General features: G+C 40.1%; 3 protein-coding genes across 4 annotated transcripts in view; 1 reads left to right on the forward strand and 2 right to left on the reverse strand.

Annotated features, from left to right (window-relative positions):
• Nucleotides 1-16,321, reverse strand: part of LOC134663259 (potential E3 ubiquitin-protein ligase ariadne-2) — a 295,209-nt gene that overhangs the window by 254,449 nt on the left and 24,439 nt on the right. The gene's annotated exons all lie outside the window — the stretch shown is intronic.
• LOC134663240 (acetylcholine receptor subunit beta-like 1) lies at nucleotides 835-5,954 on the forward strand. 2 transcript variants are annotated; one of them, XM_063519637.1, is made up of 9 exons: nucleotides 835-985; nucleotides 1,585-1,721; nucleotides 2,343-2,497; nucleotides 2,863-2,953; nucleotides 3,306-3,653; nucleotides 4,052-4,245; nucleotides 4,852-5,010; nucleotides 5,083-5,350; nucleotides 5,778-5,954. In XM_063519637.1, exons 1-9 carry the CDS (start codon nucleotides 925-927, stop codon nucleotides 5,940-5,942), a joined length of 1,578 nt encoding a protein of 525 aa, XP_063375707.1. In that variant the 5' UTR covers nucleotides 835-924; the 3' UTR covers nucleotides 5,943-5,954. The 2 variants fall into 2 exon arrangements, with proteins under 2 accessions (XP_063375707.1, XP_063375709.1); XM_063519639.1 differs by having other exon boundaries at nucleotides 5,104-5,350.
• On the reverse strand, nucleotides 7,567-15,731 carry LOC134663241 (DNA-directed RNA polymerase II subunit RPB1). Its single transcript, XM_063519640.1, has 7 exons — nucleotides 15,631-15,731; nucleotides 15,050-15,319; nucleotides 14,361-14,667; nucleotides 13,701-13,992; nucleotides 10,103-13,530; nucleotides 9,302-9,493; nucleotides 7,567-8,941 (listed from the first exon to the last, which is right to left on the reverse strand). The coding sequence occupies exons 1-7, from the start codon at nucleotides 15,709-15,711 to the stop codon at nucleotides 7,803-7,805; spliced, it is 5,709 nt and encodes a 1,902-aa protein (XP_063375710.1). The 5' UTR covers nucleotides 15,712-15,731; the 3' UTR covers nucleotides 7,567-7,802.

Below are 16,321 nucleotides of genomic sequence, written 5' to 3' on the forward strand. Positions count from 1 at the left end.
TCTTGAGCATGTCTGTATTGTGCATTTTAGCGCTAAGTGGTGGTTGGGCGGGCGGGCGGCTTTAGTAGAGTGCAGGGTTACTGCAGGTCACTGGAACCTCTCATAGGTACTGCTCGGTACTCGCTCTATCTTCGCCTCGTTATCAAAGTAAACCGCTGCATTTAGCAATTCGTTAAATGCTTAAGTACGAGTACTCTGCTAAGTACCTATTCAATTCAAATGTTAAGGATATGAAAAAGAAAACTGAGGTACTCACATTGACACCTTATGAAACTAATTTTTGAATTGAAACTGTCGTAAGTCAACATACGAAAATAAAGCAATTTTGCGTTTTAATGGACGTATTTAAAAACGCGTGGGTGAAACATTATTCCTTTAATATTGATACTGATATTAGTACCTACTAATATGTTCTTGATACAAAAAGTGTACATTAGAGTGTGTCGAGTACCTACTCGTTTATTTGATAATGCATTATGTATGTCTTATCAAAAAGACGCTGCAAGTAAATAGAAAAGTTTATCCCTTTAATCGATCTTTGCCCTTTTCCTTTTGATGAGGGTAAATCTAAAAACATGGACTTCAAGATAAAAAACGCCAGGAAGTAGAGTGTATTCCCTGAGAGCGAGAAAACCCTGTTACTGTCAAAATGTACTAAGGCAAATGCAGTATGTATGGCTTGACTTGAGCTACGTTGTAACGTTTTTCGTTTAAAAGGCAGAGCTATTCAAAACCCTGTCAGAAATATATCCATAGACATCGTCACAAGCCAACCAGTATAAGTCTGAGCTCTGGTTAGGGCTACGTTGTTGAATTTAGCGGGTAAGAAGCGAAGAGCTCCCGGTTGTGTAAGGAATGGTTTGTGAATAGATAGGGAGTGGGCCGGGAGGCGGCGCGCGGCGTTACTCGCGGCAGAGGGCCGCCATGTCGGGCGGGACGCGCGCTTGCCTGCTGCTGGCCGCGCTGCTCGCCGTGCTCTACTCAGGTCAGTTACGATACGATACGATACTCAAAAAACAAAACAACATTAACAAAATAAAGATACTTACCTATGCTTCATCAAAAAGTAACAGCGGTGTTTATAAAAGGAATTGTTTGCTTAAGAAAAAACGAGATACTAAACAATTACTTAATAGATTATGTGTATTTTTATTTTTGCATTTTCGTGTATTAAACTATTTGTGTGATGACTCGAGTTTTAACCAAGCAAGTGATGTGGAAAGCTCAATAATAATTAACAAAAGCAAACCAACCACGAACCGATTAGTAGAAACTAAACAGTATCACAACAACTATAATCTTAGGTAACGATTCAATTTCCAAATATATATTTGATTATATTTATTAAGTACCTTAGTATATTTATTACCTGTGCTTTATGAAGAATATAATAATATTTTTAATACCTGTTCAGTTTTCACGTAGTTATATGCACATTCATCTCGCGGTCGTGTCTTATTGATCTGCGAGCGCTGCAGCATCACGGAACCAAGCGAGTGACAGATAACGTGCGAATCTAAGAATTCCGCTATTATAACCGAAATAAAAAGTTGAAATACTAATACATTGTGGATGTTTTAACAGGATGGTGTTCAGAGGACGAAGAGCGCTTAGTGCGCGATCTATTCAGAGGATACAACAAGCTCATACGGCCGGTGCAAAACATGACACAGAAGGTCGACGTGCGGTTTGGCCTAGCTTTCGTCCAGCTTATCAACGTTGTATGTCATATTGCCCATTATACTTAATGCCCGTACCCTATTAGAATGTCCTTTACATTTAATAAATACTTTGGTAATCAGTGGCGCTCTACGTATTAAACTCTTTTTACTTCGAAATAGAAAACGGCTTGTAGATAAACAGTTAGATATATGTCCAATTCTAGCCTATGTATGTAGGTACGGAGGGTACAAATTTTCAACCCCCAATTCACCCCCTTATAAGTAATTTCCGGAATAAACAGTAGCGGATATCTTTTTACATCTAAATCTTTTTAGCCCTTCTGACGTGATTGAGCAACAATCATTAATTAAAAAAAAATCATTAATTAAATCATTAATTAGAAAAAAAGTGTCCCAAAATTTCCATACATTTTTCGATCTTTCCATTACGCGACCACCATACAAAGTCTATGAAAAATGGTGACGGAATGGAAATAAAAACCTTAAACCACTTTTTTTCTCCTATTAGGATAGAAAGAGCTCGTGATTCTGAGTAGAAATAACATAAAAAAAACCCAAATTTGGAAAAAAAGTGTTTGGGACAACAAAAAAAAAACGCCCTAAAACATACGATAAGAACATATAATTATGTTTATTATATTAGGATGATTAACATTTCAGAACGAGAAGAATCAAATTATGAAATCGAATGTGTGGCTACGTTTAGTATGGATGGATTATCAGCTGATGTGGGACGAGGCTGACTACGGAGGCATCGGTGTGCTGCGACTACCCCCTGACAAAGTCTGGAAACCGGATATCGTGCTCTTCAACAAGTTAGTATCAAAGTTTTTCTCTATACCTACAGACATAATAGGTAGGTACATAATATGCATACGAAGTACTGAAATACCCGCTCTAACGCTCTATTTTTTGTCCCCACACTATTTACACGAGGTAAGATGTATTGCAGGAGTGCAATTCAACATATTTATTTATAAAATAGACAAGATTATTACGGAAGCTGCTAATGTCTACTTTAAGATTTTATATCATTTATTGATTTCATTTCTAACAATATTTCTCAGTTTACCAGTGACATCGACCAACCATGTCACGAATTGACAATATACCACTGTTGTCGTTTTTGAATTATTGATGCTATTAATTACATTTTTGATAAATAAACACATTGTTACAGCGCTGACGGCAACTACGAAGTGCGATATAAATCTAACGTTCTCATCTACCCTAATGGCGAAGTACTTTGGGTACCCCCTGCCATATACCAGGTAACCATCCATACTAAAATCTTTGTAAGATCAGATGGGGGATGTAAGGCCTTCATAGTCATAATCATAATCATTTATTTGCACATAAAAAGGGTTTTACATAGAGGTGTTATAAAGTTACATTTCCAAGCCTTTTTAGCTGTTTTTGACAGCATGCAAATGGGTCCTTATAATACATTAAATTTGTACTACATACGACTGCCTTAAATTAACTTCTAAGGGCCAGTGCCTCTACCATAGACATGTTGGTATCTCTTCCAATACTCTACTTACTTAGTAATGGTACAGACACTAGCCATGGCACCGAATAGAAAGAGAAGTGACCTAAGTACATTTTTTTTTAATTTTACAGAGTTCATGCACTATCGATGTAACATACTTCCCATTCGATCAACAAACCTGCATCATGAAATTCGGATCTTGGACTTTCAACGGCGACCAAGTCTCTCTCGCCTTGTACAACAATAAGAATTTCGTGGATCTGTCTGATTACTGGAAATCTGGAACATGGGATATCATAGAAGTGCCCGCGTACTTGAACATTTACGAGGGAAACCATCCTACTGAGACAGACATTACGTTCTACATTATTATAAGAAGGAAGACCTTGTTCTATACTGTCAACTTGATTCTGCCCACCGTGCTTATCTCATTCCTTTGTGTGTTGGTATTCTATCTGCCTGCTGAAGCTGGGGAAAAGGTAAAGAAGTCAAAAGTACTTTTTTTATACTCATTAGTTTAAGATAAGATCTGAATAGGCCTACTCCCGTAGGCATCTATTACTCACAATGTACTCGCACCAACATATAAGCACCTACGAGCGAGATTCACTTCGTATAATTTATTTCAATATGTACAATATAAAAACAAAACTTATTTTTTATTTATTTCAAATGTAAAAAAAATCTTAAGTAGGTGTTTTCAAATAACCTATAAATTGTATTAGTACATATATTGTCTCGATGCCTACCGTTATTTACCGTGTACTCTCTTGCACTCAAAATATAAGTACCTATCTATTGCATTGAGATTAATATCGTGTTAATATCTATCAAAGACGTTTTTTATTAAAATTTAAATAAATGGTAATTATTTTAGGTCACACTGGGTATCAGCATTTTGCTGTCACTGGTTGTGTTCCTGCTCTTGGTATCGAAAATCCTTCCGCCGACCTCGCTCGTGCTGCCCCTCATCGCCAAGTATCTGCTGTTCACATTCATCATGAATACCGTCAGTATCCTCGTCACGGTCATCATCATCAACTGGAACTTCAGAGGACCTAGAACTCATCGGTGAGTGTCATTAATATTTAAGCTACTCTTTCCCTGTCATCGTCACCATATCAGCTGAAAACTGTCCTCTAATAGTTTATAATACATATATAAAAAAATATAAAAAATAAAGGTAATAATAACAAAATTGACAATTTTTTTATTAAATTACATTACAAACTGAAATAACGGTTTCCTGTAGGCACACATGCGGTCGCCATGTGCGCAATGCGACGCGAGACAGACGTATAGGTACATTGATAGCAATCATAGTTTACTGTAATTTCATCGAGTTAAGTTCTGTAGTGCGATCGTATTAATGTAAAAATACTTCAAATAAAAAAAATCTCCGATTTCAACGGACGAACAGAGGCCTGGGGCCCGTTTCAAAAGCTTGTAATTTGTAATACCTACAACTGGAAGTCCCTTTCTAACAAAAGCTGTCAAAAAGTGACATCCGCTTGTATTACAAGTTACAAGCTTTTGAGAAACGGGCACCCGAACGAAATACTATTAATAGCCATCATATGCCACCGTTACCCATTATGTTAGTACCTACCTATTGACCTTATGTAAACATAAATAGAAAGCCTTAACTGTAGGTACTTATTTAACTGTTATTTTCAGCATGCCGCTTTGGATTCGAAGTGTATTCTTGCACTACCTGCCTGCCGCGTTGCTAATGCGGCGTCCACGCAAAACCCGCCTACGTTGGATGATGGAGATGCCCGGCATGGGCGCACCACCGCACGCCGCAGCCCCGCACGACCTACCTAAGCACATCAGGTAATGCACGATATTGTGGGCTAATCAAAATATCAACCTCTTCGCGAATGAACCTATTATTTAACTTTTCAGTGCTATCGGTGCAAACCAAAGCAAAATGGAGGCGATGGAGCTATCTGACTTGCATCATCCTAACTGCAAGATTAATCGGGCTGCTGGAGGTGGTGGTGAAATGGGCGCTTTGGGCGGTTTAGGCGCGCTCGGCGGGCTCGGCCTTGGCGGGGAGAGACGGGAGTCAGAGAGCTCTGACTCTCTTCTTCTGTCTCCTGAAGCCGCCAAAGCAACTGAAGCGGTCGAATTCATCGCAGAACATTTAAGAAACGAAGATCTTTACATTCAGGTAAACCAATCTTACTCGTATATGGTGTACCTATAGGTATTCCCACTCGGCTTGTGCCCACCGAGTACAGATTGGAATAGGTGCATCCATATGAATTATTTGATCCCATCTGTTCCCGCCTCACGTACGGCGGCGATCACGTGGGGCGGCGACAAATGGGAATACACCCTTACATTATACTCGTATCTATGGGTACCTACTACCATTATATTTATAAAATCTTCTTCTCTAATTATGTATGTGTTTTCGTCCCGTCCGTTGATGTTGCTAGACTTCTACAAATGAATGCCAAGTACAACGATGCCACAACCTTGCTCGCTTATCGATACCTTATCATGTACCTAGCATAACATTAAAGTACCTACACCAACCTACCTAATAGATTTATAGACACTTTTGTAACATCATGATGTATAAATCTCTGCAGACGCGCGAGGATTGGAAGTACGTCGCCATGGTGATCGATAGATTGCAGCTGTACATCTTCTTCATCGTGACCACTGCTGGAACTGTCGGCATCTTGATGGATGCACCACACATCTTTGAATACGTTGACCAAGACCGTATTATCGAAATATACCGGGGGAAGTAAAAAATGCGAACTGCGAGATACAGCTATAATTATATATCTTTTTTAAAGTTGCTTACTATTATGTAGTCAACCCAGTTAAAAACTTCCAAAGCAACTTACTTCTTCCTTTAAAATAATAATTAAGTATTAAATAAGTACCTATACTTATATTTTAAGGCGCTCCAGGCTTATAGGTATTATTATTGACAATGACAGTAATAGAACATATATTTTTAGGTACCTACTTACACATGCTTCCAATAGGTAGGTAATCTGCATACCTTAACGACTATAATTTTATTAAAAAAAATGTATGTTAATTGGCAGTCAATCAATTTGGTTAAATAATTAACTAGCTTAATCATTTAGACAAAGAAAGTTATTATGTATGTATTTGCTTTAACAGTATGTTTTAGATAAGATTTTCTTAACAAGATAATTGTTGTGGGCAACGCTGCCCGTTCTCTTACGAGCAAGCTTTCGTGTTACGTCCTGCCTCCTTAGGTATCCATGGGAATAACAAACTTGAATGCCTACTTAGCCGCAACGTGCAGAAGAGTGGGTACCTAGATTAAAGCCGCAAAAGCTATCTGCGGCGTATGATGGGCGTGTAGCTGTGGTAGCTATATGGGTTTGATAAGCCTTGTATTGTATGAAAAGGTGGATAATTAGCTACACGTTACCTACGCTGCGTAAGTGCGTATACATACCTAATAATTGAACTCACTTGGTTTTAAATACCTACTTGCGAGCGGGCCATTTGCCGCAGTGGGCATTCTTAACAGTCCATCAATGTCAATCTAGAGCTTCAAAACGAATTAGGAGCCGGAAGTTTATTAGGTAAACAATAAAGCACTTAGTTCATACTTACTTAGCTATTAGCTCAAATAAGATTATAATAGGGTATTACAATAAATTAATAGAAATTAAAATGGCTGTGTTCGAAGTTTACCTAGCGTAAAAGCACAATACTGTTTCGACATAAGTTTGTATTTTGACATGTAATTAGGGAAGAGGTAATATCGCGGTAATTTAAATCATAGTCTTAAGAAATTTTATCATTAAATGTACAATTTTCTTTCGTTAAATGCTATGCTCATTATATTACGAGTTAATTCTCTTAAAATATATTATCTTAGACAAACTAACAAATTTTGTTGCTTACCTATTTAGTTAAGAGCTTTCCGAGAGATGAAAAGCCATATATTTACTGTTATAATTTCTGAATATAATTAGAAATAATGTAAACATAAACATACCTAGTTGGGTAAAAATGTATATCGACTGGGGTCTCCTTTAAAGTAAGACAATCATATTAGCGTTATAATAGATGTTTCTGAAGAAGTTTTTGTTTTTATCATTAGAGATGTTTAATTAGGATACTGTTAAAGCTGAGAAATGAGCAAGTATCATCGTTAAATCAAAATCCCGATATAGGCTTGTAAGATCCTGGTTTTGAGCTGGAATGAATCTATGGCATAAGTTATTTGTAACTCGGCCTATAGCGCTAACTATACTTACGCACTTACTGTAAAATATCTTGTCCACTCATTACTTTTATATCCATGTTGTTTTAATAAATTTTTACGAGCGAAAACTGATACTATTTGCTTTCTTTTCCATTCCCAAATAAAACTCAGTGTCATTTTTGACATTTTATTTACTAACATTATGTAACACAAACTTTATTATTCCTTACATTGAAAACAGTCATTCTTTCTTAGCCTAATTTAATATTTCTTAAATACTTTTCAGCAAAGCTTTTAAGCGATGCAAATTGCAAATACAATGTATGAATTAAAAATTGTATTTTGAAAACAGGAAATTTGTTTTACCGAAATGTATTATAAATCAATAACAATAATTATGAGTACTTATAACCTAATCGTCATCTTCGTTATACGACGGTGAAGTCGGCGAGTAGTTTGGTGAAGTCGGGGAGTAGGAGGTCGGACCGGCGGAAGAAGGAGAGTAGGCAGGGGACGAGGGAGAGTAATTGGGCGAGGTAGGGGTGTACGTGGGCGACGTCGGCGAGTACTTGGTCGAGGAGGGCGAGTAGCCCGGCGACGACGGCGAGTAGTTCGGTGAAGACGGGGAATAGTTCGGCGAGGACGGCGAGTAACGCGTGCTGCCCGGGTGTTGGGGCGACGAAGGCGAGTAAGCCGGGCTGGCCGGCGAGTACTGAGGACTCGTCGGCGAGTATTGCGGGCTGGTCGGCGAATATGTCGGACTGCCGCCCGCAACCGACGGGGACGTCGGCGAGTAGTTCGGCGAAGTCGGAGAATATTTAGGCGACGACGGCGAATAGCTGGGCGAAGTAGGTGAATACGCCGGAGAAGTGGGAGAGTACGACGGGCTCGTCGGAGAATAAGCGGGGGAAGTCGGCGTGTAATTCGGCGACGATGGAGAATAGCTCGGTGACGCGGGACTGTAAACGGGGCTGGTCGGCGAGTAGCTCGGCGACGACGGCGAGTAACCCGGTGAGGCGGGCGAATACGCGGGACTCGTCGGCGAGTACGACGGACTCGTAGGCGAGTAGGAAGGACTCGTCGGCGAGTAACTGGGCGAAGTGGGCGAGTAGCTCGGGGACGTGGGAGAATAAGCCGGGCTGGTCGGGGAATAGCTCGGCGACGTCGGCGAGTAGCTGGGCGACGTGGGCGAGTACGACGGCGAGGTCGGCGAGTAGCCGGGCGACGTGGGCGAGTAGCTCGGCGAGGCCGGCGAGTACATCGGTGAAGTGGGCGAGTAGTTGGGCGAGGTCGGCGAGTAGGACGGGCTGGTGGGCGAGTAGTGCGGGGAGGCCGGGGTGAGGCTCGGAGAGGCGGCCGCGTACACGGGGCTGGTGGGGGAGTAGGACGGGGAGGCGCCGGCCGGGGACGCGTACGGCGAGAGCGGCGGGCCGGGCGAGCCGGGCGAGCCGGGCTGCGGCGACCAGGCGCTGTAGGCGGGCGACAGGCCCGACGCGTCCGACGCGCCGGACGGCGAGAAGGACGGGCCGCCGGGGGTCATGATGCTCCCAACTGGAATACAATTTCATATATCAATAACATAGAATACTCTTTATTGGCACACCTCAGTAAAAAGATACAAAAGAAAAGAACAATTGATAATTATTATTGATTGACAATGTGTTAGCGACGCAGTAAGATATTATTCCTACTGTAAGCGCATTCGTACTTTCGTAGCAATTACCACATAACGGCCAGCATAAGTTCAACGTTAGCAAAAAGAAATGTCTGTACTTAATAGTAAGTAATTTAACTTATACCTATGTAATAGTGGCAATGTGGTTAAGATTGCGGGTTTAAATCCTACTCAAAGCAAATAGCCCGGCGTTAGGGATTAAATCAAAGCATTATTTCAATATCTACAACACATACCTTGACCAGGAGACCAGACACTGCTGCCATAGCCCGGCGTGTTCTGCGTGGACCAGGGCGTCATGAGCGGCGTCATGGACGGCGTGCCCACGCCGAAGTACATGCCGCCGCCGACGCCCATGCCGACGCCGAGACCTCCCATTTCCATGCCGTGCTTGCATTTTTCGGCGTCGAGGAGTAGATCGAAACAACCTGGAAATAATAAATTTACATTAATTTAAGTATTAAAAATTGAAAACGTGTTGTTTACGACTGCAGCCTTGGCTTATAAACAGAGATCGGACAGATGGGCGTCATTGCTCGCAGTAATGTGGACAAGACTCCGAAATTGATTAAATAATTAATCATTTAATTATTTTAATTAATTTTTTATTTGAGATTTAATTTTGTTCCCTCGTCAATAAATAGCACTTAAATATATTATTGATATAAAAAAATGAGTACCTACAGAAAATTTGGAAAACATACTGATTAATTTTTTTAATAAATTTACATTATAAGAAATCTTTGTTTTTTATTGATTAGGAATCAAAATTAAACCTCAGGTAAGAAATTAATTAAATCATTAATTATTTAATCAATTTTGGAGTCATGTCCACTTTATTGCGAGCAATGTCGCAAATTTGTCCGATCTCTGCTTATAAAATAGAAGAGATACAAACTAATAAAGGAAAAAACTATAATGCTGATTCAAACAAGACTTTTCGAAAAACAACAAAAAAAGTTATTCTTTTTCTGGATTTTTTTTATTTGAACTCTGTGGTTATTAAAATATAATAGCAATGTGTTATTGAATCTCACCTGTGCCCATTCTTGGTAACTGTCCCATGATAATATTTTCCGACACGCCTCTCATAGGATCCACTTCAGCATGACTGGCCGCGTCCAGCAGCACGTCCACCGTTTCCTCGAAGGAGCACCTCATGAGCGCACCAGTGTCCTGTCTGTTGATACCGTGACGGGTGATGGCCATGAGGTGACCTTTAGCCGTCATGACGTCACAAAGCAACGCCAGATGCCGGTAGTTCACGTATAGACCGTAGAACTGCAGCACAGCATTCATTTCCTTTTCTACTGATTTACGCACAGCCTCGATACCCAACACTTGGAATATTTCGCAAATGTCGTTACTGAACGTCCTGATCGGATCGACGTCTCTCTCGGACAATACTTTCATAAGAGAAGTACCGTCAGTTTCCAATAACCATTCGGCAATAGCCTTAAACTCTCCCTGTTCAGTGATAATGATGCGTTTCTTCGCCTCCGTTTGAGGCAAGTGCATGTATACTTTAGCGATAGCTTCTATGCCCTGTAGAGTCATGTCTGACAACATATTGGCTTCGATACAACGCAAGAACATGTCGTCTTCCATTTTATCTACAGTCTCTTCATCGTTGTCTTGGAATTTGCTTTCTTCGTTATTCATGATTCTGATACGCAATACAAGTTTTTCCGCGTTGTCGTCGTTGAAGATACAATTCAAGTCGTCTCCAAATCCGGCGTTAATCTTCTCTGCGATCTGTTCCATGGTAAGTTTCTTGTCTGTCATCCTCTTACGATCCAACTCTATACGAAGAAGCCAGGGCGAAATCTTTGTCGGATCGAAGTCAGGCATTTCATAGTAGACATTTACGAATTCTTGATCTTCAGCAATAACAGTATTTTGAGGATCAGGATCATAATAAATAGCTGTATTAGCGGTCACTTTACGCAACGTCGTGTGTTCCAGCCTGCAAAGCACATTCTTAGCTTTCTCAGCATCTCGAGCCGCACCGCCTGTTAGAAACACGGTTAGAGAAGGCGCCTTTGGTTTCTTGGAAATGTTGATAATTTCCTTCAGACGTGGCACACCAAGGGTTACGTTTTTGGATGACACACCAGCAAAATGGAAAGTGTTCAGTGTCATCTGCGTGGCAGGTTCTCCGAGAGATTGCGCGGCCAGGGCACCCACCATTTCTCCAGGGTTCACTTGAGCCTGTTGGAAGCGAGTCTCAATTTCTCCAATCAACCATTCGAAAGCTTCACTTGACAATCTGTATTCTTCAGCAACAAACTTCGTGCAAAGAGTAGATCTCACTAGACATTGGAACAACAGAGTGGCATTCTCATTAGCTTGTACGGATAAGCGATCTTCGCCAGCTACAATGACACACTTTTTCAAAAGGTCCTTGACTCCCTGTATAACTTTGATGGGACTCAGGTCTGTCGGCATTCGTTTGTTTATATGGAAAATCTTTTGAACATTCCAGATCATTCTCTTAAAGTTGCATGGGAGTACAACTTTAGATTCTCCACTGGGGAAGATTTGACGCAACACTTCTCTGTCCTTGTTCAGTTGTTCCCATTCGCTTTCAAGATCGGCAATAACATATCCGGATTCCGTGAGCTCTTTAATAATTTCTTCATTGAATATCCTCTTTAGGTAACGTTCATTTGAAGGGTCAAATTTGAATTTCTTTTCAAATGCCTTGTTAGACAGTTTCACAGTTGGTAGATTTTGGAACTCTACAGTTTCTCCAGCGAGGCCGTCCTCGCCGTATCTCAACTGGATAAGCTGTCCGACAGAGTTACGCACGGTTCCATCGTAGTGAACCATTACAGACTCCATAGCCTTTATGAGACGACGTTGGATATAACCAGTTTCAGCAGTCTTTACGGCAGTATCAATAAGACCTTCACGACCTCCCATGGCGTGGAAGTAGAACTCTGAAGGAGTAAGGCCGGCAAGGTATGAATTTTCTACAAAACCTCTGGACTCAGGACCATAATCGTCTTTGATGAAGTGTGGCAGAGTTCTCTTTCGAAAACCGAATGGAATACGTTTACCTTCAACGTTTTGTTGTCCCACACAAGCAATAACCTGGGAAATGTTAATGTTGGAACCCTTGGAACCTGATACCACCATAGCTTTGAGGTTATTGTACTCAGTCAGTGATTTCTTAGCTGATCCACCAGTTTTATCACGAGCGTCATTTAGAATACGATTCACTTGATTTTCGAATGTCTGCCTGAGAGTATTACCAGGCGTAGGCTCCAACTCCATATTGTGAGCTTTTTGAATGACCTCTATTACATCATCCTTGGCTTTAACTATAGCTCTCTGAATTTCTTGATATGTTTGCGGATCGGCAATAGTGTCTCCAATACCAATGGAATGGCCTTCCAGCAACAGCCAGTTGTTGATCACAGTTTGAATATTACCATAAAATCGGCCAGCAGTCTCGTGGCCCAGCTCCAACATGCAAATGTGAAGAAGAGAACCAGCAGAGGCACCAAGTGACTTTTTACACAATATTCCCATGAGGAGCTCTCCATGCTCTACTACTACTTTAGTGTCTCCGGGAGAAATCCATTTGTAAGGCCCATCATCTTCTTCATCAGGATGTGTGGAATGTGTGCGAATCATGTTTACGTTACCTGGGATGATCAGGGTAAATATTTGCTTTCCAGTCCACAGTGGCTGGGGTTTCAAAATGCAAGGCTGAGGAATTTTACCATCCCAAGTCGGTAAGAACATCAGAAGGTTCATGACCTGTTCTTTGGTCAAGAACACATCTCTCTTAGTCATTTTTCGAACCGCAGTAAGAGTGTCCTGCACAATACCCATGACGGGTTTGTTAGCTTGTGGAGTAATAATCTGTCTGGGTGTTATGTGAATATTTTCTACCTCAGCGCGAGTCTCCATGGACTGAGGCACGTGCAAGTTCATTTCGTCTCCGTCAAAATCGGCGTTGTAAGGAGAAGTACAACTCAAATTCATACGAAAAGTTGACCATGGCAGTACTTTTACTCTGTGGCCCATCATACTCATTTTGTGTAGTGTTGGCTGACGATTGAAGATAACCAAGTCATCATCTCTCAGATGGCGTTCCACTTTGTATCCATATTGTAAATGCAAATCTGATGGTTTTGGGTGAAATCTCAAGTCTATCCTTTCTCCATTGTCGCGAACAATATACTTGGCCCCTGGGTATTGAGCATTGCCTCGCCGTACAAGCTCCTGCATTCTGTCTATATTGAATGGTGTTACTAACTCTGGGAATGTCAAGTTTTGAGCAATAGATCTGGGTACTCCTACTTGATCAATACGCAAGTTCGGATCTGGAGTAATGACAGTACGTGCTGAGAAATCAACACGTTTTCCCATGAGATTTCCTCGGATCCTTCCTTCTTTGCCCTTCAGTCGCGCTTTGATTGCTTTAAGTGGTTTTCCCGATTTTTGCATAGCTCTGAAAAGGAACCAAACCAATACATAAATATACTATGAAATATTAGAAATATGTTTACCAATTAATGTACAAACATATTGATAGCCCTAGAGATTACTTAAGACCTTACTTTTGAGGGTTAAAACTTAGTTCACTAAAATTACAAAACTGAAAATGATTGACTAACTTACTTTGGCATACCAGGCATGTCATTATCAACAAAAGTGGCCACATGGAACTGAAGCATTCTAATGTTGTCAGCGAGAACATGAGCTGCAGCACCCGACTGTTCATTCCTTTGTAATTCATTGTTTGCTTTGATGATGTCAGCCAGTTTGTGTGTCAAATCATCTTGATTCTTGGCAGCCCCAAACATGACCACAGCTGGCCGCACTGACAATGGAGGTACAGGTAGAACTGTGACAATCATCCAATCTGGTCTGGCGAATTTAGGATCCATTCCCAGAATAAAGGACTCCTCATCTAGAAATAAAGCAGTCATTACCAAAACAATGTACTTATGTTTGTGTATAAATGGATCAATAACTTATTTTCTGTAACAGGTATCCTTTATCACATTTCATTGCTTTTAAATTTTCCATTACATGAAAATACAATAAAAATTACATTGAAAATTGTAGCGAAATGTGAAAATGCAAAACTGACAAACATATATATCTTCTGTCTTGCAAAAGGATCAAACAGGAAAATAAATCAGTCTTGATGATGAAAGTTAGTAGACAAAGATAAGATCAAACCCTTTTATCTACTCATTCATTATTAAAAACATGCATGGAATATAATCAATAAAAAAAAACTGTCCACCAAGTGGCATCTAACTCAATCCTCACCAGTAATGTGTTTTAAAATTTCCCAAACTCTTTCTGCCGTAATTATGATCTTTTTCTCTTGGGAGTCTTCATTGACATGTTTCCATTCAGCAGAAAGGTCAAGTCCCTGTCTCCTGATCGAAGGCTGGTAATGACCACAACCTCCGTGGCCAGAGCCTTTTTTAGCCTCCTCTCCTTCTTTCCCCAAATCCATGTCTTCTCCACCCTCACAAATATTTTTGCCCTTACATAAGTCGTACACATATGTTAATCTTTTACGAGGTTGTCCTTTTGACTTCATTACAACTTCCTTTATCTTTGGATTTGTCTGGAATAAAAAAATAGGGTGATTATTCTTACCCAGCACTACTGACAAAATGTTTTTATTTTTTATTAAAATCGAAATAGGGTATTTGACTGTATATAAAATAAATTATTTTACACCATGCATGAAATAAAGCATCAGATAATTACTAGAAAAACATAGATAGCAGTTATTTTTATACAAAAGTTCTATTTAATAAATCAGATAGAAATATAAAAAGTAGGTGAGTTGACCGTGTCGTCACTGTGTAATGTTCCATATAAATTCCATATTAGCAAATCGTTTTGACAGTTCTAAAAAAGAAGCTGATTTGACTAGGAGGAAAATAAATACCAATGTGAGTGAAAATCGTGAAGTTTAAATCAATATAAAATGGATAACTTACCGGACTGACAAGCAGTTTTGAGCAGTAAAAACAAACACATCTTAATACTTTTATAGTTTTTGTTATGAAACCAATATGAAATACTGGTTTGGCTAGATCAATATGGCCAAAGTGTCCAGGGCATTCTGTCATGTTGCCAGCACACGTCTGGCATCGAGAGCTTCTGTCGATCACCCCTTGTCGAGGATCCATAAGGCCCCCAAGCTTAGGTCTTCCGCCTTCCATGGTTTCGGGGAAGCGGATACCCCCTTCCGTGACTGACATACGACGCTAAAAAAGTGTTTACATACTTGATATACATAGCACAGCATTACACGTATTTCACAATAATCATTAATTATCCTTTAACACAATATAATAATTATAATAGTTATCACAAAAACGAAAGGTCACTAAAATTATGACCGTGATAAACAAATAGACTTGTCTTGAACAAGGCAAACAGATAACACCACAATACAAGCGCAACTGCGTGACCCGTGAAGGCATGTGTCTAATATACAAATCCAGCCACTACACCGTAACTTTATTTTATTGTTATTAGAAAGGGAACTTAAAATAACACTGTATTCATAACTTACTATTTCATCTGGTGAAATTATACCAAACTGTACCCTTTTTACTTGGCGCACGGGCGCCTTTGAGTCATTCGTGGTAGCCATTTTGAATGGCTCTGACTTATGACATGACTTTAGCAATTTTTTTTGGTACGATTTTCACAAATGTTGCCACAGTAAAAAAAATATCCCATTATGGTGGTAGTTGTTAGTTATAGTGTGTCAAAGGTCTGTTTGATTTCAAACATAGACAGAGAGAATCATACTATCTTTGTCTTACACTAGTACTAGCACCCAAAAGAAAAGGATGAGTATAGTTTTTTTTGTTCCTATTTACTGACAAGATTTGGATAAATGCGTCCCTTGGAGTGGCCGGCGATGGCCCATTGTGTACTGGGGCCTTAATAATTCGTGGTTAAACATGCACATGCACATTAACCGACCCGATTTTACGTATAATTTGATGTGGTAAATTAATTAATGGGAAGAAATAGGCAGTTCTTCAATGCATAATTAATTAAGCTTAATTGTAAATACAAAGTAAATATTCGAAGCAAGTTCATAAAGTTGAGGAAAACCTGTACAGGCTGTGGGGTGCGGGCATGGTCGTGCCCTGCCAAGTTTAAGCAAAAAAACACCAAAGAATAGTATAAAAAAATCGCAGCCTTAATAAGAGTTCGGTCAGGAAAGGATTTTCGCCAATATTATTCAATTA

The sequence above is a fragment of the Cydia amplana genome, chromosome 4 (genome assembly GCF_948474715.1).
Source record: "Cydia amplana chromosome 4, ilCydAmpl1.1, whole genome shotgun sequence".
NCBI classification, from domain to species: Eukaryota; Metazoa; Arthropoda; class Insecta; order Lepidoptera; family Tortricidae; genus Cydia; species Cydia amplana.